This window comes from Sciurus vulgaris (genome assembly GCF_902686455.1).
Source record: "Sciurus vulgaris genome assembly, chromosome: 4".
In the NCBI taxonomy this organism is placed as follows: Eukaryota; Metazoa; Chordata; class Mammalia; order Rodentia; family Sciuridae; genus Sciurus; species Sciurus vulgaris.
Genome location: NC_136464.1, coordinates 29,770,177 through 29,795,906, shown reverse-complemented (window position 1 = coordinate 29,795,906; position 25,730 = coordinate 29,770,177). Strand labels below are relative to the sequence as shown.

Genomic DNA, 25,730 nt, shown 5'->3' with positions numbered 1-25,730 from the left:
TACCCCTACTAGAAAAAACAGTAGGCCCAACTCTTCAAATTATGTCAGCTTAGGAACTAAATTCCCCAACAAGACTCCTAAAGCATAAGAAGTAAAATCAAGAATCAATAAATGGGGGCTGGGATTGTGGCTCAGTGGTACAGGGCCCGCCTATCAGGCCTGAGGCCCTGGGTTCAATCCTCAGCACCACATAAAGATAAAATAAAGGTATTGTGTGTCCACCTACAACTAAAAAAAAAAAAAAAAAAATACATATATATATATATAAATATATATATACACACACACACATATATATAAGGATCAATAAATGGGATTGTATGAAACTAAAATGCTTCTTTGAAGCAAAGGAAACAATCAAGAATATGAAGAGAGAACTGGGGTTGTAGCTCAGTGATAGAGTGCTTGCCTAGCACATGTGAGGTACTGGGTTCGATTCTCAGTACCACATAAAGAAAAATAAAACAAAGTTAAAAAAAAAAAAAAAGAACAAAGAACATGAAGAGAGAGCCTACAGAATGGAAGAAAATCTTAACCACCTATACCTCAGATAGAGCATTAATCTCCAGGATATATAAAAAACTCAAAAAACTTCACACCAAAAAAACAAATAACTCAATCAATAAATGGGCAAAGGAACTGAACAAGCACTTCACAGAAGAAATATGATCAGTCAATAAATATAGGAAAAAATTTTCAATACCATTTAGCATTTAGACAAATGCAAATTAAGACTACACAGATTTCATCTCACTCCAGTCAGAATGGCAACTATTAAGAATACAAGTAACAATAAATGTTGGCAAGGATGTGGGGGGAAAAGTTTACTACTATGTTGCTGATGGGTATGCAAATTTACCACTCTGGAAAGTAGTATGGAGATTGCTTAAAAACTTGGAACGGAACCACCATTTGACCCAGTTATCCCACTCGTTGGCATGCACCCGAAGGACTTAAAATCAGCATACTATAGTGACAAAGTCACATCAGTGTTAATAGCAGCTCAATTCACAGGAGCTAAGCTATGGAACCAACCTAGGTGCCCTTCAGCAGATGAATGGACAAAGAAAATGTGGTCCATATACAAAATGGAATATTACTCAGCCAAAAAGAAGAATGAAATTATGCCACTTGCTGGTAAATGAGTGGAACTGGAGGTTACCGTGCTAAGTGAAAAAAGCCAATCCCCCCAAAAAACAAATGTCAAATGTTCTCTCTGATATGTGGATGCTGACTCACCATGGAGGAGAGGGGGAGTGGACATTCACCAGATTGGACAGGGGGAGATAGGGAGAAACAGAGGGAAGGGAGAGGAGATGGGAATGCAAAAGACAGTAGAATAAATCATTCATAAATTTCCTATATTCACATATGAATACACTACCAGTGTAACTGCACATCATGTACAACCACAAAAATAGGAAGTTATACTGCTTGTATGTATGATATGTCAAAATACATTCTACAGTCATGTATAACTAAAAAGAATAAATTAAAAAAAAAAGACACCTCATCCCCAGTACCAAAAAAAAAAAAAAAAAAAAAACACCTCATCATTAAAAGGTGAGTAATAACTTTCAGGGTTCTATAAATATTTAAATGAAACAAATTATATTAAACTTTTAGCACAGTATCTGGTACATAATAAGTATTAAAAACATCAGTTTCATTCTTTAGTTTTAAGGTCCTTTTCATAATTAATAAATTCATCTATTAATCAAAAGTATCAACTATCTACTATATGGTTCTCCACCATTTTTTAATATTTCATTTTTTTTATTTTGATTCATCGTACACAAATGGGATACAACTATTGTTTCTCTGGTTGTACACAAAGTAGAGTCGCACCATTTTGTGCAATCATACATGTACATAGGGTAATGATGTTTGTCTCGTTCTATTTCTCCACCATTTTTAAAGGATGGGGAATGGAAGAAATAAAAGACATGAACTCTACTTTCTTAGTACCTACAGTTTAGGATGTCAAAAACAGTTACAGAGAATAACAACTTTCAACCCCTAATATATACATATAACAAAATGTAGCATTTTTTTAATATTGTTATGATGGAAACCTTCTTTATATTATTGTGGTGAGAACACGTGATGCAAGCCTTCTGCCCATTTTTGGGTTTAAGGAGTTTCTTTTATGTTTTAGATACTATTTCCTTATCAGATAGATGGTTTACAAATATTTTCTCCAATTCCATAGGTTGCCATTTCATGATGTTGCGTCTCTTTTGGGGCAGGAAATTTTGTTTGACATAGGCCTACTTGTCTAATCTTCCTTTTGTTGATTGTATTTTCTGTGTCATAACAAAGAAATCATTGCCAAAATCAACGTCATGGAGATTTTACCCTATGTTTTCTTCTAGAAGTAATACAGTTCCAGGTGTTAGACATAAGTCTTCAGTACATTTTGAGTTGATTTTTGTGTACAGTTTAAGATAAGGATCTAAAACTATTCTTTTGCATATGGACATCCACTTTTCTAAGGGTCTGCTGAAAAAGAAATTAGGAAAACTAGTCCATTCACAGTAACCTCAAAAAACTTATAATGTTTGGCAATTAATCTTATGAAAGATGTCAAGGACCTCTTCAATGAAAACTATAGAACAGAGAAGGAAAAAAAAAACTAAAAGGAAACCCTAGAAGATGAAAAGATCTCCAATGTTCTTGGATAGGCCAAATCAATCTTATTAAAATGGTCATACTACCAAAAGCATTATACAGAGTCGCTGTAATCCTCACCAAATTACCAATGGCATTCTTCACAGAACTAGAAAAAGCAATTCTAAAATTCATTTAGAAAAATAAGAGATCTAGAATAGCCAAAGCAATTCTGAGAAAAAAACCGTGATGCTTTAGGCATCACAATACCAGAACTCGATACACTACAGAGCTATAATAACAAAAAAAGCATGGTAATAGCACCAAAACAGACATGAAGAACAATGGAACAGAACAGAAGACACAGATAGATTCATGTAAATACAAATATCTGATGCTAGACAAAGGTGCCAAAAACATTCGTTAGGTAAAAGATAGCCTTTTAACAAATAGTACTGGAAAAACTGGAACTCTATATATGCAAGAATGAAACTTGACCTCTATCTCTCACCCTGAACAAAAGTCACCTAAAGTGTATCAAACATAGGAATTAGACCTGAAACTCTACAACTGCTATAAGAAAATGTAGGCCTATCATTCCAACATACTGGTACAGTAACCAACTTCCGTAAAAAGAATCCTAAAGCATAAGAAATAAAATAAAAAATCAATAAGTGAGATGGAATCAAATTAAAAAGCTTTTGCACAACAAAGGAAACAATTAAGAACATGAAGAGAGAACACACAGAATGGAAGATCTCTGACACCTGCTTCTCAGGGCATTTATATCCACAATATATAAAGAATTCAGAACACTTGAAACCAAAATAAATGATTCCAATTAATAAATGGATCAAAGAACTAAACAGATACTTCTCAAAAGGAAAAATACAACTGACCCACAAATATATGGAAAAAAATGTTCAACATCTATAACAATCATGGAAATGCAGATCAAAACTACACTGACATCTCATCTCACTCTAGTCAGAATGGCAATTACCAAAAATACAAATAATAATAAATATTGGCAAGAATGTAGGGGAAAAGGTACACTCATACATTGTTGGTAGGACTACAAATTAGTGCAACCACTCTGGAAAGCAGTATGGAGACTCCTAAAAAACTAGGAATGAAACACCATATGATCCAGTTATTCTGCTCCTCAGTATATACCCAAAAGCTCTAAAATCAGCATACTACAGTGATGTAGCCACATCAATGTTTATAGCAGCACAATTCATAATAGCCAAGCTATTGAACCAATCAAGATGTCCTTCAATAGATGAATGGATGAAGGAAATGTGGTATATACATACAATTAAGTATTACTGAACCATAAAGAAGAATAAGATTATGGCATTTTCTAGTAAATGGATGGAATTAGAGACTATTATGCTAAGTGAAATAAGGCAGACTCAGAAAGCCAAAGGTTGAATGTTTTCTCAGCTATATGGGTTTGTCGTGTATGGCCTATATTGTGTTGAGATACATTTCTTCTACAGGCAAGAAAATAATCAACAGAGTGAAAAGAGCAACTGTAGAATAGGAGAAATTATTTGCAAATCACACATCTTATAGGAGGTTAAAAATCTAAGATATATAAGGAACTCAATTCAGTAGCAAGAAAACAGCACAATTTAAAAATAGGGAAAATACCTGAATAGTCAAAGGTCCAGTAAGTATATGAAAAAAATGTTCACCATCACTAATCATTAGGGAAATATAATTTAAAATTCAGAGAAATCACACCTGCTAGAATAACTATTATCAATCACAAAGATGAGGGCTGCCAGGCATAGTAGTGCATTCCGTAATCCCAGCAATTTGGGAGGTTGAGGTAAGAGGATCACAAATTCAAGGACAACCTGAGCAACTAAGGAGACTGCCCCAAAATAAAAAATAAAAAGGACAGGGATATATCTCAAAGGTAAAGTACACCTGGATGCAAACCCCAATTCCCAGTACCTAAAAGAGCAACAATAGATGAGGGCTGGCAGTGCCGCTCAGTGGTGAAACACTGGCCTAGCATGTTCAGGGCCCTGGATTCAATTCCCAGTACCATGAAAAAAAAAAGATGAAAGTGTGGTAAGAATATGGAAACAAGGAAACCCTTGTACATTGTTGGTGAGAATGTAAATAAGTACAGACATTATATAGAACAATATAAAATTTCCTCAAAATATTAAAAACAGAATTACCATAAGATCCTGTAATTCCACCACAGGGTATAAAGCCAAAGGAAATTAAATTAGTATGTTGAAGAGACATCCTGACTCCTATGTTCATTACAACATGATTTATAATAGTCAAGGTATAGACTCAACCTAAATATACATCAATGGATAAATAAAGGAAATGTGGGAAAGATATATATATATATAGGTATATCTCATACACATATACATGAATATTATTCAGCCTTAAAAGAAAAAGAAGGGAATCCTGTCATTTGTGACAACATGGAATCCCCAATCCCCAGTACCTAAAACAACAAGAAGATGAGGGCTGGTGGTGTTAAGAGTACATGGTGTTAAGTGAGCCAGACAAGAAAAACCAATACCACAAGATCTCATTTACAAGTAGAATCCTAAAAAAGTTGAACTCATAGCAACAGAAAGCAGAAATATGGTTACCAGAATTGAGGTGAGAGTTCGTAGGGTGGGGAGATGTTGGGTAAAAGATAACAAAATTTCAGTTAGATTAAGAATAAATTCAAGGGCTGGGGCTAGGGCTCAGTGGTAGAGAGCTTGCCTGGCACGTGCAAGACACTGGGTTTGATCCTCAGCACTGCATAAAAGTAAATAAAGGTTTAAAAAAAAGTTCAAAGAAATAATCTATACCTTTATCCAGACCAAACCATTTTAAAAAAAGAATAAATTCAAAATATCTATTGTACAAGGTAACTCTAGTTACTAACAATGAATTATATTCTTTAGAATCACTGAGAGAATAAATGTTAAGTGTTCTCACCACAAAAATTAAGTATGTGAGGTAGCCCATATGATAATTTGTTCAACTGAAACATTCCATAATGTATGTACCTCTTGAAACATCATGTTGTATATGATAAATACACACAATTTCTAATTGTCCAAATAAAAATAATACATAAATTTCCTTAAAGAGGATAAATGCTCAAGAAATATTTATTCCTTTTCTTTCAAAGAAGTTACTGCCACTGAGTTCCTTTAGGAGGTTACCATTTTAGTAGATGGTCTGGAACAGGACAGTAACAGGTAGGTCAAAGGTAAAGTAGAAAATAACAAAGGCAGTTAAAGAAGCAGGAAAGAAAGCTGGTGCTGCACCAGAAAGTCTTTATTATATTCATGAACTAACTAAAAGAAACATTCTTTTAGGGAAAAGACTGGGTATCAAAATAGAATGGTTTTTCCCCCTTACCTAAAGCAAAATGAGATGTCTAGGGAAAATCCAAAAAGCAGAGAAGAGAAAGATACCCTGAAAGTAAAATAATTTGGATCATTACCCTCAGAAGAAAGAAAGAAAAATCCTTGAAGTCTGAAGTACTGAATTACTTTTTTAAACCATCTTTGATAAATAATCATACAATGATTAAATAGACCACTTCTAGCCTTGGACTCCATCCCTCTGCTGCACAAGACCATGAAGTCCGTGAGCAAAGGAAAACACCATATTTCCCTGAGTTTTGGCAAAAAAAAAAAATTCCCTTTGAGGTACCCATAAACATAACAACTTTCTATTTGAGGTAAATGTTATATTCAATGTCATTGTCAACAGTCAAAGCCAGTAAGTGAGGCCTAGAATGTTTATGTTTTCCCTTATGCATTTGTCCCCTGGGTTCACATTTTTAGAGAAAGCAATCTGAAGGAGGCATAAGGAGCTAAGTACTAAAGTCAAACTGCCTACTGAGATGGCTGGGATAGGTGGGGGAAGGTGTGGACATAATATTCTGGCTCTGCTATTCACTATCTATAAAGGGCTTTCCCACCTCTCCCTCACTGGGGATTGAACCCAGGGGTGCTACATCTACACTGAGCTTCATCTCCAGCCCTTTCTTTATTTTTTTACTTTGAGACAGGGTCTTGCTAAATATCTGGAGCTGTCCTAGAATTTGCCATCCTCCTGCTTTAGCCTCCCCAGTCCCTGGGATTACAGGCATATGCCACCACACTTGGGTTTCTATGTGAGCTTTAGGCAGAGACTTAACATTCCTCAAATGTTAAGACTCAAATTACTCTACTATAAAATGGGAATATCAACACTATCTACTTTCCAGTAACATCATGAAAACTAAATGAAACAACATCAAAATTTGTTTTAATTGTGCTTCAAAGAGCATAATCAAGAAAGCAAAAAACAACCATGGGATGGGAAGAAATGTATGCAAGTCATATATCTGATAAGGGATACAGCTAGAGTACATTTTTTTAAAATTCTCTAATGACTCAATAATAAAAAGACACATAACAATTTAAATGGGCAGAGGATTTAAATAGATATTTTGGCAAAGATACAAATGATCAAAAAGCACAGGAAAAGATGCTCAACATTACCATCAGGGAAATGTAAATCAGAACCATGAGATACTATCTCATGTCCTCTACAATGGTCAGAATCAAACAGAGACAATAACAAATGTTGAAAAGATGTGGAAAAATTGGAATCTCATACTTTGCTGGTTCAAACATAAAATGGTAGAGCCATTGGGCAAGTTTGTCAGTTCCTCAAAAGTTAAACACAGAATTACCACATGACCCTGTATATATTTCCACTCCTTGGTATATACTCAAGAGAAAGGAAAACAGATGTCTACACAAAAGCCTACACAAATGTTCATAGCAGCATTATCCATATGAGTCAAAAAGGAGAAACCCAAATGTTCATGAAACTGATAAATGGATAAACAAAATGTGGTGTATCCATATGGTAGAATGTAATTCAGCAATAAAGAGAACCAAAGTACTGGTGTGTACTACAACTAGGCTGCACCATGAAAACATCCTGCTAAGAAGTCAAAAACAAAAGACCACATATTGTATGATTACATTCACATGAAATATCCAGACACACAAAAGGTAGATTAGTGATTGTCAAGTGTCATGGGAAGAGGCAAATTATGAGAAAATGGCTAAGGGGTACAAAATTTCCTGTCAGGGTGATGAAAATGCTCTAAAATTGTGGTATATGATTGCACAACTCTGTTAAGATACTAAAAGTAACCGGACTGTAAACTTTAAATGGCATGTGAATTGTATAGAATGTGAATTATATCTCAATAAAGCTGTTTTTAAAAAAATTAAAATGAGCCAATGCTTTTAAAGTTTTTAGCACAATACCAAGCCCCTTGAAATTACTCAACAAATACAAGCTGCTGATGTTACTAATATTCCATAAGAAATACATTTAATATTTTTAAAAGTTATGCAAGTTACTGATGAGAATCACCTAGATCTTTAACCTCAAAATTATAAAATCATTCTAAATGAAGAAGAAACTTAGAAACATCAGCAATTTTCTAATAATCTAAACTCTTACAAATGTTTACAATAATCAAATACAAGATCAGCAATAAATTTGTCTGGGACATATGTGAAATATTCCTCAACTATTTTACAATTACTGCTTCTTCCCCAGTAATGTGTTCACATTTCTATAATATCATTATCTATTTTATGTCATTTTTCGCCACTAAAGTCTAAGTTATATCAGGACAGGGACTGTGTCTCATTCATTTTTGCATCCATAGAAGGGAAACAGTAAAATGCTGGTTACATAGCAGGTGATTAAGGAAAAGAACATTTAACTATGAAAACACATGGCTTTCTTGAAATTTCTCATCCATCTGAACTCCTATCTCAGCCCCCTTTAACAAGAGGAGGAAAAAGTTTTGACAACTGATGAATTTAACCACGTCTCTTACCTGACAAAAATGCCTCAACAAATGAAATCTTACCAAAAAAAAAAAAAAAAAAAAAAAAAAAAAAGAAGACTTACAAGTTTTACCAGTCCTGACATTCAAAGGGTTTTTAGGAACAGGAAACTAATTTTCAACAGATTATTTAGCTCTAGAAAAGCCCTAGGAAAATGTTGGGATGTTTATTTAATTGACCTTCCATCATCACTAAAGCAAAATGAATGAGAAGTCTCTCCCAGCTCCCCATTTTGCTGTTGCCTTCCAGTGAATATTTTTTTTCCTTTGGGCTACCATAAATACTAACATTAGTAACCAGTAGCAAAGCTTTGCTGTTCTCCTCTGCCAACAAAATAGACATTTGCCTAGAAGTTTGTCAGAAATATAGCATCTCATCTTTAACTAGATGCCCATATGATACATATGTACTTTCAAAGCTTTGGCATCACTACAATACTTGATGCCTGAGCTCTAGCTCCAAATGCCACTACAGACCAGCTAGGGTGCCTCAGACAAATCACTTCACCCAGAGGTTCCTACCTGGCTGTGCACTTACTTTAGAGTCACCTGGGAAGATTTATTTTTTTAATTGAAATGCTGATGCTCTGCCCTAGAGATTGATTTGACAGTCTAGGACCCCACTATATATCTTCTCCATATTTTATTGTTATATTACAGTTGTACGTGATTGTGGGATTTGTTGTTACATATTCTTAATATGCAAACTATAACAGTATAATTTGGCCAGTATTATTCCCCAGTATTCCCCCTTTCCCTCCCCTCTTTCTTCCCCTGGTCCCTGTCATCTACTCTAGTGAGCTTCCTTCAATTTTCATGAGATCTCCCCACACCTTTCTTTCCTTTTTCCTCTTGATATTTCACATAGGAACCCTAACTTTCTGAGTTTGGCTTATTTTACTTAACATAATAGTCTCAAGTTCCATTCATTTTTGCAAATGACATAAGTTCATTATTCTTTTGTGGCTGAATAAAACTTCATGGTGTACATACACCACATTTTCTTTATCCATTCATCCAATGGTGGACGCTAATGTTGGTTTCATACCTTGACTATTGTGAATTGTGTTGCTATAAACATGAGTATGCATGTATTGTTATAATATGATGACTTTGTTAGGATAAATACCAACATGTAGTATAGGGGGATCATGTGGTGGTTCCTCCAGTCTTCTGAGGAACCTCCATACAGATTTCATAGTGGTTGTACTAATTTACAATCCCACCAACAGTGTGTGTTCCTTTTTCTCCATGTCCTCTCTAGCATTTATTATTGTTCATATTCTTGATGGCTATGATTCTGACTGCAGTAAGATAAAAATCTCAGTGTAGCTTTAATTTGCATTTCCCTAACTGCTCATGATGGTGAGCGTTTTTTCTTTTATTTGTTGGCCATTTACATTTCTTATTTTAAGAAATATCTATTTCTATTTGCCCATTTATTAATTGTGTTGTTTATTTTTTAGGGGTTAAGTTTTTTGAGTTCTTTATATATTTTGGGTATTAATACTCTGTTAGAAGAATAGCTTGCAAAGATTCTCCCGTTATGTAGCTTCTATCTTCACATTCTTATTTCCTTTGCTAAGTCAAAGTATTTTAATTTGATGCCATTCCATTTATTAACTCTTGGCATTATTTCCTGCACTTTAGGGATAGAACCTAATATGTTTTAAAGTTCCCCTAGCTAATTCTAATAGGCAACCAGAAATGGAAACCACTCTAATCTTCCATCAAATGGGACAACTTAATGGGGTTCTGAGAACCAAATCCTATCACCTTTAAAAAGTTCTTGGTCCAGTAGTTGGGACATTTAAATGCTCAATAAATGGTAATTATTATTATCATGCCTGGAAATATAGAAATGAATACTCCTATAATAAGGTCTAAACAAACAAACAAAATTAAAAAAAAAAAAAAAAACAGGCTCCAATGTATTAGTCTGGTTCCATCCTACAGGTTGGTACCTGCCACAATCAAAAAGAAAACATTATCCCCAGGGACAAAGTCTTCTTAGCTACAAACTGTTGATCCCAGCTTCAAGGAAACTGAGTGTTAGGAAAGGGGCAAATCACATCTATGTGGTGTCAGAAAGGACAACACCTTCATTTGGAATTTATTGGTGGAGGGTGGGCAAGCCTTATTTCAGCAGTTCTGTAACACAGGAAATCCCCCTTACCACACCTTCCTGATTTACACTGGTTCTTGATACACACCACATGTGTCCTCAACTCTTTTCCCCTCCCCCGCAAGTTTTCAATCATTCTGTTCCACATTTAGGTGATGAAAACTTAAAACCTGTGGTTATAACTTCTATGAGAAATTTCATTTTGAAAGCTTGCTAAATTTCAACTTTATTGCCATGAGGAAAACAGAAGAAACAAAAGACCTCAGTCATCTACTAACACAAAAACCCCTAGTGAAGACATTTAATAAGTGTAAGTTTTCTGCTGAAAGTTGTTGAAAATCCTGACCTTTGGATTGGGGTGCCATTCATTTGCTTCTACAAATGTTCTATGAAACAATAGCATTTATTTTTCCAATGGTTTTAGGTTACGTGTTTAATTTCACCTATGGATTTTAACTTGGCTAAGCCTGGGCCCATAGTTCCTTTTGAATCTACATCTCACTGATTTTTACCTTGAGTCTGCTTTTCCCAGGTGATTCACAATGTTCAGGCAAATAAGTCTGCAATATGGTTTTCCAAAAAATTACAAGGAAATAAACACCCAGCCAAGAATATCATGCCTATCAGACCACTGAAAAATACACAGATTTATTTCAATAGTGACTACATGCTTTTTTTAAAGTGTGCATGGTTTAGTGACTGTCACCAGAAAGTTCAAGTTCTATTTCCAGCTCCTCTACTTACTATGGGCCTCCTTTGTAGCAATCAGACAATTCCATACTTTCACTGGGAGCACTGAAATAGCTAATAGATGTCTACATTTACGTCTTTTCAATTCTTTGTTGGAGTTCTCAACAGTGATACTGGCATCCCAGAGAGTACTCTCAAATTCTCTTCTGTTACATGTTGAGAACTGATTCTAACAATATCTTGGGTTTGTGCACAGTCTAAAGAGGATCTTGGATTCAAATCCTAGGTTTCCAGGAACACCATTCTGCAGCCTCTTTAGAAGTGTGTCAATGGAGAATAGTTCACACCATGCAAGAAGAAATAACTAAACTGAACCCCAAATTTCCTACAAGCAGACATGGATTCTCACAGAAACCACAGACACATTCTAGTCTTCCAGGTAAGCTATTTCACATTGGCTCAACCACCTAGATACTTGTGTTCTGTGATGAGTTAGCTGTGATACTTGATTTAAGAGTGTCAGGCCTGAAGGTAGAAGTTCTAATCCCAACACCGACACTTAAAATCACGTTATTTTGAACAACTTCAATGAGTTTATTTTCTCTCTTATAAAATGGAGATGTTCATATGAAATAAGATTACTGAATATAGTTGCTGTGAGTACAGGAGTTTTTATAATCTTTAAGGAATATTACAAATGTGAAGTATAATTATTTTTCTCCTGCAAATGACTGATTAGGAAACTATTCAAAAATGGCTGCCTTCTGACTTCTTTAGTCTGTTTCTAAGTAAACATGCCAGGACTTTATAAATCTCTCTTCATAGACTAAGTAGTATTCAAATTCATAAAACAGCTTTAATAAGATAAGTCACATCCAAAAAGAATCAAGAAATCCTCAGCCAGAGTTTCTTTCAAATCACATAGTGATATACTGTTTGAACAAGAGGTCAAAATGTTTTTAGTGTCACTTTCCATCTGTATTCAAAACTTTACAAAGCACTTATTTTATTAAAAGAAACCATATTTTGATGCATAGGGTTAGTTTTACTCTAGCCATCTTCTTGACATTTTCCCAAAGAATGTATTATAGAAAAAAGGATTAAGATGGATAAGGGTATGTAAAGAGATGTTAGGGGGAAAAATTTAGATCAAGGTCTAATTTGGAAAGAGATATAATACTTCAGCATGGATTTGCTAGAAACTACGAACAGCAAACAGATAAATTCTTAAAAACAAAAATGTACCAGTGAAAGAGAATGGTTAAATAACAGCTCACCCACATTCAGTTATTATTTAGTCAATGAAAAATGGGGCAGTAGCTAAGTGGTAGAGCACTTGCCTAGCATGTGTGAGGCCCTGGGTTCAATCCTCGGCACCACATAAATAAAGGTATCGTGTCCATCTACAACTAAAAGAATACATTAAAAAAAAAAAAAGAAACAAACTTTAAAAAAAAAGAAAAAGAAAAATAGACCAAAATTACCAGCTAAAGGTTCTATAATAAAAGAGAAACCAGTAGAGCAGAGAAAAGGACCAGAAGAGCGAGGAGGGGAGAAAAAGGGAAGGTAGTGAAGAAGGAAATTAACCAAATTATACTGTTACATTGTGCTCATGTGTGAATATGTAACCATGACTCCCACTATTATGTACAATTATAATATGCCAATAAAACTTTTTAAAAAAATTTTTCTAGCTCACACAAGATGATCCTACATTTATATTTAAAAATTTATATATTTCTGTTTGCAGAATGAAAGGACTGAAAAGATATATGCCAGATTATTAAAAATGGTTATATCTATGGATTGGAATTGGGGGTAGAACACAATGAGAGGCTTTCACTTTTTATCTGATGTATGTGTTATTGACTTTGTATTAATGAGTATACAATGTACTGTTAGTTAATAGAATGAATAGAAAGTATAAAGCTTTAAAAAGAAATGAATAAAGAAGTTAAACATCAAAAAAAATTCTATGAATTAAAAAAAAAATAAAAGTAGGAACAATGAATGAAAGAGATGTTGCTTCCTATAGCATGTTAAGCTGCCAAGTAAGTATTTAGTGAATAGCTACTAAGCAAAAGTATTATATAGATGTTGTAGAAACTGCTGAAAAGCCAGAATATTATAAGAGCCGAAGGAATGATTTTTAGACAATAAGTGCTTTAAACATTCAGGCCCAAAAAGTTTCATGAATTAAAAAAAGTAATTAGGATTACTTTGAACTGAGAAAATGAATCATAGAGAAAGACAACACACTTAAGCAGGGTTTTGAAAAGTAGGCAACATTCAGAAATAGCTAGAAAGTGGCAGAGGGATGATAGGGCAGGGGATTCAGCAGGTTAAAGATGAAGAAAATGGCAGAGAGGGTAGGAACACTGTAACTGGAAGCTACACCATCAGCTTATGAATAGATTTCGGGTTCCTATGGAAAGACTGAAAGAAGCTGGTCAAGGAGTGTGGGCGTGACTACAGAGAGCCTTAAAAAGCTGGTAGACAGTGAAAGAGGCCTTGAACTAGTAGATGAGGAATGTATAACCCTGAAGGTATCACTCCAGACAATGACAGGAAGAAAGCAGAGCTTCAGAGACTAACAGTCTCTGACAGTAAAATGGAGAGAATCAGAAGATAAGGGACCCAGATGAGAGGTCACAGTACAGGTGTGCAATGGTAAGTGTCCAAACCACATGGAAACAGCCACAGGGGAATCAATGATAATTATCATTTAGCCCTTTTCTAAAAGAAAGATTCAAATCTAACTGAGGCTAACATAAAAGTATTTCCCCTAGAGGAAAGGCCTTTGAATCTGTGTTGGTAGAGGAATAAGGAACAGTGTGTTACTGTGCTATAACAGGAACAGTGAAAATCATAAACTTAGGAGTGTGACTGTCCTGGATTCAACAACAGCACAGAAGATTACTAGCACAATTACTTAAATAACCCCTGAGACTTGGTACAGAGTATATAACCTCTTTGTTCTTTGGTTTACTTCATTTTAAGTGAATTCATTTAAGTGTTCTCTGCTTAAATTTAACAAAATCTCGGTTTGAAGAGAAAGACTTCAAGGGCTTGGAGGAAATATGAAGGAAGTAAGGATCTTCTTCAAATCTCATGTTTATCAGCACCCCTATCCTTTCATAATGCTTCACTAGGCTTAGAACTTAAATGAATTAAAAGATGGAGTACAATTTCAGTAAATAAATACAAAATAACTTAATTCTAAAATTACCCAGCAATTTTTCAAATATTTTCAAAGTCTTCTACAATTTTTTCAAAAGTTCTTATTTGTTTTTTTCTTGCTGATCCCCTTACATCAATAATACTGTTGATCCATTTTTATAATTCCCTTCAATGCATGTGCTTCCAAAATACTCCACCTTTCAAAAGAAACCATAAGTTCTATTCAACTCATATTGCCAAATGTTATGCCACTCAATAAAGCTTAAAGTGTGACAGCCATTTCTTTCAAAAATTATTTTTGTGTCGCCTTATAATTATTCTTTCATTGTTTTATCTAACAATGATTTTGTGTCCTATCCTACAAGACTTTGAATATACTGATGGGAAAGCCTATGGCACTTTTTTTTTTCTTTTTTTTTTTTTTTGGCTCCACAAGACTTTTGGGTTCCAGATAAATGAATGGATGAATAAGTTAAACAATGTATGAATAAAAGACTGGATCCCTCTCTTATCTAAGCACAAGATACTGAGTACTACTCTTCTGTCAAAGTCCCATGTCTTTTCTGTAGCTCTGTTTATTCTGTCTCTGTGTATGTCTCTCTCTCTCTCTCTCTCTCTCTCTCTCTCTCTCTCTCTCACACACACACACACACACACACACACACACACAGATTTCCTACAGGTAAGTGAGAAAACAAATGTAAAATGCAGAAGAACTCAACAAACAGCAGCTATTATTAGCATTATCATTATTCCCTCCTAAAGCCAGCCAGATCCCTCCTGCAAAATGCCTCTCCTGACTAACACAGCTCTTACTTACCCCATTTCTCTTAACTCCCACACATCCCTTATAGCTTTCTCTATGTCCTCTAACCTTTGAATATCTCCTGTTTTGGTCTCATCATCATTATTTCCTATGTGTCTTAGGATTCTGACATCTATAATTTACAGAACATCAAAATTAGACATTAGAAAATGTAATCATTTTTCTTCATTTTACAGGTAAGGAAGACTTTAGGAGAGTTAACAACTAGTCCAATGACATACAGCTAAAGTGCGATTATCACTGGGATCTCCTTGTGAAGCTCATAACATAAGGAACATTTAAGCCTGCTATTTAATGGCTAACACCATTGGACCCCTGTCCCATAACTCATTAGATAGATGGCCTTGGGCAATTTACCTAACTGCTCTGTGCCTCAGTTACCCCATTTGTCAAATGAGATAAACAATATTATTTTCATAGGGCTGAGGGTAAGAGTAGATGTGTTGATGTATATAAATTAAGACTATCCAGAACAAAATAAGCATTCAACAATGTTAAATAATATAATTATTTTATTATTGTTATTATTTCTGTTATTAAGCTACAGAGAAATATCCATTCTTTCACACTATTTCAGAAATAATGTCTTTCAGAAATAATAGGTAATTTGTCTTTTCCCAACTTTTCAACCTCATTTTTCATCCTTCAAGTCACTTTTGTCTTTTCAGACACAGGGAAAATAAAAGACCCGTTTAACCCCCAATTTCCTTAGCACAAACTAGATACATTATAGTAGTTCCCTCTTATCTGCATGGGATATATTATAAGACCCCCAAAAGATGCAGGAATCATGGATAGTATGGAACTCTATATGTATTATTTTTTCCTACACATACACATCTGCAATAAAGGTTTATTTATAATTAGGCATAGTGATATTAACAACAACTAATAATAAAATAGATCCATTATAACAATACATTGTAATAAAAGTTATATGAACACTGTCTCTCGAAACATCTTGTCAGATGATATATGCACCTCATCTTTTCTAAATATGCAAACGCCTATCATTCACTCTTCATTATTTGCCCCCCCACACACACACAAAAAACGTGGATTAGCTTTGTAAATGGTATGAATATTTTTTTGACTTACTGTGTCTGTTCCAGACAGGCTGATGATGATTATGTCTATCTGAATTTTCATGTTTATCAATGCCAGTGTGTTTTGATTATAAATTTCTAAAGATAAAAGTCATGTGATTAAGTCAGTAAAACATAAATTCTGGAGCACTTGGACTCAAAAGATAGCATATTTATAGAAGAATTTCACAGAAATTCAGAGAAAAAGGGAGAGATTAACATATCTTAGCAAAGAGTACTTGGACAGACCTGTGAAAGACCAATAAAATTTTGAATTTGAGAAGGAAAGGTGTGTGTTCATGGAGAAGGATATAGCATTTACAAAGTGCAGAGTGAATGCACTAAGCAAAGAGTAGTCTGAGTAAAGTGGAAAGATGATACTAGAGAAGAGTAGGAAATTATATTGAGTATGTAAGACCATAGCACTTTGAGAATACAGTTCATATTTTATTCCTCTTCGTAGTTCCAATTTCTAGCACAATCTTGGCATATCATTGATAATCAAAAAACTTTTAGTGAATTGAGCAAAATTATTATTTTTCACTGTACTAAAGTAAAGAAACCTGAATGAAATTGAACCTGATTCAATCAGATGATGAAAGCAAAAGAATAAAGGAATTCAACAAACTTGAACAGGATATTTATATCTTGAACAGCACTAGTCATTTGTCTGGAAATGTGTATTCACTTTGCCTAAATTACCATGCATAGACAAGGGCAGAAGATAAAATACCAGATTCTCTCATTCCCCCATACTTCCCCATCTTGCTTTGTCTCTCTCCTTCTTTCTCCCCGTCTGTCACCATATATATACACACAGTGTACAAAGTTCCAATCCATTGAGACAGCTGAGAAATTAACTAAGGCATGAAAAAGGACTGAAGCTAAGATTGTTAACATCTAATCCATTTTGATTAGAGTCTCAGAAAAGCCTCCTGACTCCAGGAGCCCAGACCATGAGACTGGCAGGCTAAACAGGCCCAGGAAATTTTGGAAAAAAAAAAAAAACAGCTTTTTTTCTAGAAGGTCCCATACCATCAGTAGTGCTTGGGAAAAGAGAAAATTTAAATGAATTTAGCAGGAGAAATAATTATATTTGGTATTGATGAAAGTAGCATAGTTTGTATTTAAAGATTTATTTGCTGGCTTTTTTGATTCAGTGAAATAAATTAAGTCATCCCAAAAAACTAAAGCCCAATGTTTCCTGGTCCCTACTGTTTCTGGCACTATGTACATGACCACAATGACTAAATTATGAGTAAATGACATGATAACTAAATCTTCACTAGATACCTCATTCAGATTCACAGGGGTACAATAAACTGCAGCTCCTAAAGGTACCAAATTACAGTAACAATTCAAAAATGCATCCATCTTGTTTCCAAAAGGCTGAATCAAACTTCAGGTAATTATTGTCACCCATAAACAAAGTACTGAATTATGTCAAATTCTTTAAAAGTTACTGGCAGACAAGTTGTAAAATGCCAAATGATGAATCTGGAACAGAAGATTTTCTTAGGCCTAAAAGTCTCTAAAATTGATTTTGGCTGGTACTGATAAAGTGACAAGAGGTCAGAGTAAATGATTTGCCAATGATACCTGGACCTCATTTAATTTCCTGACTCAGTACCAAATAGAAGCCTAGAACTAGATGCTTACTCAATGAGTGAATGAATGAATATTATAAAACACAAATCTGTTTTTACTATACAAAAGAAGGAAGCATAACATACAAAGTATTAAGCAAATTCTAAAACCCTTGTTTTATAAATCCTGCATTACAAGACTCTAATAAATAATTCAATTTGAAATTGTCTATATTTTAAGATTGCTTCATAACTCAAACCTTGTCAAGTACAGTTACTATACACACTTTAGCTGGAAGACATGAATAGGAAAGAGAGGATAAGGGAAGGCAAGCATCATTGAAAGCCCATGTTGAAAACGTGCCTTTCTCCAGTGGAGTAAAAGAAGTCATAACACACTTTTTTTGTTTTGCCATAGAATCAATTCTATTTTTCTATGCCTAAAACCGAGATTCCTATAACTGGACTTTAACTTACTCAACCAACTACTTTTTTCACTCACACATGTACTTTCTTATTTCTTTCTCTCTTCCTCTCTTCCTTTTCTCTCTCTCTCTCTCTCTCTCTCTCTCTCTCTCTTTCTCTGTATTTGGGGGATACTGGGGAGTGAACTCTGAACTGCTCTACCACGGCGTTTCATCCCACGCCCCCGCCACCACTCTTTTTTTTTTTTTTTTTTTTTTTTTTTTTTTTTGAGACTGGGTGTTGCTAAATTGCCAAGGCTGGCCTCCTTTTACCTCAGTCTCCCAAGTCAATGGGATTGTGGGCTTGTGTCACCATGCCAGACACTCCTTTTTAAATTATATATTTTAAAGCTAACAAAAATATTAGAACATCTTAAAACCTAATTAAGACATAATTCTAGCAATATGAATTTTGCTTGGGATAATTTTTAACATGTAGTTTATTTTCCATATTTTTCTTTAATTATAAACATTTCCAAATGAGCAAAATTATGCAAATAGGCTTCCACAGAAAAGTTCTGGCACATGAACTAAGATAATTTCTAACACGTACTTTACATGGGGGTCTTTTTGCTGCAAAAACACATACAAGGCTTTGCCTCAGGCTTTCTCTTGAGTTAAATGGCCTATTTTTCAGTCTCTACCTCTTCAATCTATTCCTCTTTCATAAGCCCAACCTAACTCCCACCTAAGTCTGGCAGGATTTATTTCTTGTTACACCCTAATAAACTATTACATTCTACTTATTTCCATCCTATATATTCTTTGTGTTACTCTTCACAAAGGAAGAAAATTTAAGAACATGTACTAAAACCACCAGAGTAATTCATTAATAAATATCATGGGGGATATGCTTTGAAGCTATGCTAATATTCTGTTCTGCTCTGATATTTCATCTACTAATTTCAACAATGATTGGTGGATTTTGTTTAAAAAAAATACTGTTGTGTTCTAATGGTGATTTGGGACAATATCTTTTATTTATTTTATATTCTGCCATTCTCTGTCCCGCATAAAACTAAACACACAGTCGGTAATACATAAATATTTTTAAATGTAACTGTATCTCAAGAAACATTACATGAAATAAAATGAGAAAATTAAAGGTGGATAAATTCAAAGCAAATATGTATTTTGGCAGTTGTGCTATTCTGATGTCATGTGTCCTGATTGATAAAATGGGAATAGAAAAGAATTAACTACCTTTTTCATGAAAACTGGGAAAACTTGCTGAAGAAAAGAGAATAATAATAATAGTAAGAGTTCCTTAGAGTTTACAAAGTATACTCACATTCATCATTTAGCATTTCAGAAGCTTTTTAAAGACAAAGTCTTCAAATGAAGATTTTTTTTAAAAAAACAAAAAGATTGAGAAAAAGCACTGTTACATCAGAAATTGGAAAATCTGGCACAGAAACTACACAAGGCTAAAAAGAAAAAGTAAAGGCAAAAACAACAACAGGGTTGGGGTTGTAGCTCAGTGGTAGAGCACTTGCCTAGCATGTGTGAGGCACTGGATTCGATTCTCAGCACCACATATAAATAAATAAAATAAAGGTCCACTGACAAAAGCCTGTAGTTCCAATGCAAAACTTTAAATTGCATGGTAAAGTTGATTCAATGTATAGCCCCAAACCAAGACAACTGTGACAACCAAAGATAAAAATGCATGATTAAAAGAATGAAGAATGTCATTAAAATAAGCATCAACAATGGACTGCATGGGAAAATACACTCAAGGCAAAAAATTAATGGGATCTTCATGTATTTTCATTCATTTCTTCATTGGTTACTTCCATTTTCCCAGGGCCTTCCACCGTACTTTTAAACTACTATGTACACAAGAATATCTGTTAGAGACCTACCATGTATCATATATAATGCCAGATATTTACACAATAATTAGCTATGGTCCCTTACCATAAAAGAATTTACATTCTTTAGAAAGGTAAAATAAATATGAATATGATAAGTTAGATATCAAAACAAAGCAGAAAGGTCCAAATTAACAGCAGAAAGAGTAAAACCTATAACAGTCTAGAGGGAAAAAAGATTGCTTAGAACATCCTATTGAGGAAAGACTTTATGCAAATATGAAATGTCTGCAATGGGCCCTTAAGAAATAATGGGTTGAGGCTGAAACTTGAACAGAGCCAAGAGAATGTCTTTAAAGGCAGAAATACATTGGTTAAACTAAGTATGGGATTGGGATAGTGAAGGTGCTGTAAGGAGATAGTGGCTAATCAAGGCGGCCTGTATCAAAAGGTAATGGAAACACAGCAAAAAAAAAGGAAACTGAGACTGAAAAGTGAAAGATGTGAATGCCACATAGAAGAATTTGAAAAAAATTTATAAGCAATCCAAAAATAATCAAGGTTTTTGAGTAAAAGAGTGACATGATGCAAATTTTAGAAATATTAAGCTGGCTTTTGATGCATATAATAAATGCTGTACATCTTAATTAAATATGTGGTTATAGCCATATAGAGGCATACAACTAAAGCACAATTAATATATTACAAGGAGGGTCAGACGGAGCAAAATAAACTTAAGAACAAAAAATTAGCCCAAGATTTCTTTGTTGGGAACAAGTGAAGCATAACATATCACAGAAAAGAGAAAGTTAGGCAAAGGTAAGACTCCTAGGGTATAAAGGACTACCCTATTTTTACTTCCTTTATTATCATCACTATGTTTGTATGAAATTCACAGTGTCTAAGCATAGAGTGGAATAAGTAATTGAATTAAAGGTGTAACCAAAGAAGCTGCCAAAGTGATATATAAACAGTGGCATTACAAAGTTAGAGAAAATGCAATTGCTTTAATGTGCTTGAAATGTACTTTGAAAATGGCAGCCACATGTCTTATTACTTGCATTATTAATTCAGGACAAAACAAGAAAAAAAAATCACATCAGGGTAGCTGAATTAATGAGAAAAATGTTTTTTGCCCAAGCTAAAACCATCACTTCATTTTAATTTCAATATATAATAAAACTAAAGAGTAATTTCTTCTCTCATCTCCACAAAAAAAGCCACTTGAGATTCTTACCACCATGCCTATAAGCCCTTAATTTTCTCAAATGATTCATTAAATCAACCACCTTCCTTCTATATCAATTTCAGTCTTACCTAATCTTTTTTCACTTCTTAATCTCACTTTAAAACCTTAACAATATGCTACAAATTTCCAGAAGTTGTCTTTAATAAAATAAGAATCCTTAGCCTTATAGTGTTTTGCAGTCAACAAAATATTTTACACACATTACCTCTTGGAATCCCCACAGAAGCAATGCACAGCTGGTATTATCATATGTTATAGAGAAGCAAATAAGCTGAGGACCATTCATTCATTAGTGATAAGAGCCAGGTCTATAATGCAAACTTACTAAGTCCAAATTCCATATTCTTTTTGTTCTATCACTGAGTTTCACAATGTACCAGCAGGTGTATCATACTACTCAAAATGTACACTGTTATTCGGTATTATGTTTAAGTACACACGTTTTTAATAAGATGCCTTGAGCCCAAAGTGCCCATTACAGAGCCATTTACTAAGACAACCAAATTATTTTAAGATGCTCATGATGAGAGTTACCAGTGGATAAAAAGTCAAAAGAAAGTATAATACTTGCAAAATTGTTGAGATTATACCAAAAGAACATTTTTGCCTTGATTTCTGCACTGAAACAACAAAGACAACATGAGTAATTTAAAGATATGTGAGCGTCAAAGGGCAAAAGCAGGGCATTCCTACTCTCTTTAACTCTGCTAAAGCCTCAAATACTGATATAGTTCAGAGCATCTTATTACCAGGGAGACATAAATCAAAAGGAGTTCAGCAAGGAGCAATAAAACAGATTAGTGTCTGAAAGGACTGACTTTAAAGAAAGTTTTAAGAATTAAATCCAGGTAGTCTAGATTTTTGTTTAAAAAAAAAAATCAGCTAAGAGGAAATCTTTATTTGAAACTAACATTCACACCAAAGACAAAAATTATTTTGAAGATAGATGTCTGAAACATGCAAAGGAATCATTGTAAATATTTGGAGAATATTTATTAAGAGAAATTTCAAAAGAAATCTCCAGGCCAAAATCTATGGGATAGAACTCCCTCCCCAAGGAGTAGTGAAAACTACATTCCTAGAGATATTTAATACCAGGTTAGATGAAAAATTAAAAAAAGATTTCATAAGAAATGATCCTGCATTGGCCGCTGAAGTTGTGGGAAGACAGAAGATAATGTCTTAGATGTTTTCTATTCCAGGTTTGTCTGCTTGCTTTAATTCCATTAAGTTTTATGTGGCACGGCCTTCTGCCAAATTTCTTTTCTCCCCATAATGCCCACTTTCTACTTCTACAAAGGGAAACAAATTTTATCCTTCATTTTAAGCAAATTCCATTGTTCTAATGAATTGATAATATAATCTTAGGTATGAGGTTGGGAGAAAAAGGCCAATTTCTAACTTATAAAGTTCTTTTTATCCACAGCAATTCCTAGGGCTCCTACAAGGTTTTCCTAACTAAAGAGGAAGTAGTTTAAATGGATTCAAAGAAAAACTCTCCCACCAGGAAAACCATCAATATATCCCTTCTTGTGTCTGATCACAGAGCTGACAGTGACCCTGGGAGCCATAAGGCTTTGGGTCAAATTACCATCAGAGCTGCTGTTCAGGGTTATCTTTTTTCTTTTCGGGATTTTATGCTGAGTGACAGCAAAATCTACTTGCAATCCACATTTTTATGGCAATGACTTTTACCTTTGAAAGGATATAGCCTTAAACACCTCTACTCTTTGGCAAATGTTATTTAAAAATTAAAAAAATTTAAAAAAAAACTAAGTACTAGTCATGCTTCAAACTCAAGAAGCCTCAGCCTTGCTCTGTCTTTATTTTGTACTTTTATAAAATGTTCCTCAGCTACCTTTGAAATAGATACCAGTATTTCTCCAAAGGTCCCATTCAGTAAAATCCCAGAAAGCACAATATTTCCTTATAGCTGATGTATAAGGACAAGGTGTAACAAAACTGTAGGGGCTCTGAAAACCTGTCTCTGAGCTTTTTAAAAATAAAATTATGGCTTACACAATTATGAGAAGGGACAGCAGGAAAGAGCCCTCCAAGAACCAACACTAATGCATCTTCTATCCAATTTCAACAGCATTAGTGACTGAAGACACATCATTTCTCATCACACCTCTTTAAAAGAACGTCCCACTAGCCACACAAAGCTCATAGATATTAACACGAAACCTTCTAAAAATATTTAAATACCATTTTCATTTTTCCCGTAGTAGAAATGGATGTGTTCAAACCTAAAAGGATTAGACTCTCACAATGGAACAGAATTTGTAGTTTTCAAAGCCCTTCCTATACTTAACTCATCTGACTCTGGCAGCAAAGAAGGCTGACATTTGCGATGCATTTTTTTTTTTTTTTTTTTTTTTTTTTTTTTTTTTTTCCAACGAAGGGAGGAAATGGAACTCTAAGATTAGGCATTTGAACGACAGAGAAGCCACTGTTGAAGTTTTCAAACTTTCCTCAAGGAGGGACGGAATTAAAAGACGTTATTCCAGAAAATTTTAGAATGAGTTTCTAAAAAGGCTAAATCTCTCCGTATGCTCATACCAGGAAGGTAAGAAATAAGAAAAACAAAAAGACATGTGTGCCTAGAATTTGGGGAATGAACTGTGACTCTGACAATTCAGTAATCTGTGAACCTATCTGAATTTTCTCAAGAAGCCTGCTACACTTTCTCCCCACAGGACCAGAGCCTGCCAGAAGTTTCAGTTATCAGTTCCCGGCCTTGGAGACTGCAGTCCAGCAAAAACCAGGCAGCTGGTACTAGGATGACCTGGAGATTCCTCTTTGCATAGTCGAGTCAGGAGTCTCACAAATTGCGGGTGTCCCTCACCTGCGGCTTCCAGTTTATCAGGGGAGCTTCAACCAGGCTCTCTTCCAAATCTGCTCCCTACAAAGGCGCAAACTTGTGCGCGCGCACACACACACCCACTCACTCACACACACCAGGTGCTCATTCCGATCCCAAAATTTTCTCCCACCCTGCAAGAATGGGGACCAAGTTTCTCACCATCCTCATAGTTTTTGAGATAGTAATCCGGGCCCGGGCCCCCGCGGCTTTTCGCCGGGTTCCTCAAGTTCTGGAAGTGCAGGAAGTCGGTCCTTTTGCCCCCGAAGCGCAGAAAGGCGGGCGAAAGTCCCCGGGCCAAGGTCACCAGACGCTTGGAGCTGCAAGGGTAGAGAAAGAGAGGAAAGGATCCCAGGAGAAGGCTAGAGCGGGTAGGGCACGGAGCAAGGCCCTCTTCTCACTCCCTGAGGGAAACCTGCCGGGTTTTTTGTGCCTGCCCCAGCCCAGGGTCGCGCGGCCAGGGACTGCTCCGCTGCGTCTCGAAAGCGCCGGGCCTCCAAGCCCACTTTGCCCTCGGCCTCGCAACTCCCCCCGGGTTATGCCTTCTATCCCCAGCTGTCCACTACGGCCGCCTCCCACCCGATACCTGGATGCCCAGGGTACTGATTTCCAAAGGGTTAGAGGTTATGTTTGCTCGGAATGTGTGTACGGGGTGGGAGGTACGGTGAACATGGGGCCACGGCGCAGTTGTCTGGCTTCTGCCACTGCCAGGAAAGTGCTCCAGACCGAGATGCGCAACCCACCGACCGCCAGCCCCCGATCATTGCCAAACTTTCACGCCGTAAGCCCGCGGTGTCTCCCTGGCCCCAGGGGCACCGAAACCTCTGTGAAGTGAAACCTTGACTTTTTTCTCTCGGACCAGGCCCAGCACTAAGGTCAAGTGGATTCCGAGGTTTTTTTTAGTAAAAATTTTAATTTTTTTTCCATTATAAAACTTGATTGTTTCCCAAATCCCCGGGCGGCGCGATTCTCTGAATCAATCTCTGCCTTTTCAGAACATGCGCGCGCGCACGCGCGCGCGCTCAAACACTCACAAAGTAAAAGCAATGTCTTTTTGATCCCTCAGATAATTCAGCCTAATCTCAAGAACATCTCCTCCAAACACCCTAAATTTTGTTCCTTTTTCCTTCCCATTTGGGTCAGTTTGGAAGTGCTGGGGAGGTTTGCAGAAAAGTGGAACTGCCAACTGCCGGTGGGTGAAATTCAGTGGAGCACCAGAACAATGTTTACATCTATTTAAGTTCAGGATTTCCATCGATAGGTTTTTAGAAACTAAACGCTGCTGTTTTGGGAAAGAGTGGGTAAGGAACCATGCAAATGCTGTTAA

The 25,730-nt window shown here is 35.4% G+C and overlaps 1 protein-coding gene across 4 annotated transcripts in view; it reads right to left on the bottom strand.

The window, feature by feature from the left end:
• HPSE2 (heparanase 2 (inactive)) overlaps positions 1-25,730 on the bottom strand; it is an 830,988-nt gene that overhangs the window by 802,804 nt on the left and 2,454 nt on the right. For all 4 annotated transcript variants that reach the window (XM_079137838.1, XM_079137839.1, XM_079137841.1 and 1 more), the window contains exon 2: positions 24,566-24,723. In XM_079137838.1, coding sequence (XP_078993964.1) covers positions 24,566-24,723 — 158 coding nt within the window. The remainder of the gene's footprint in view (positions 1-24,565; positions 24,724-25,730) is intronic.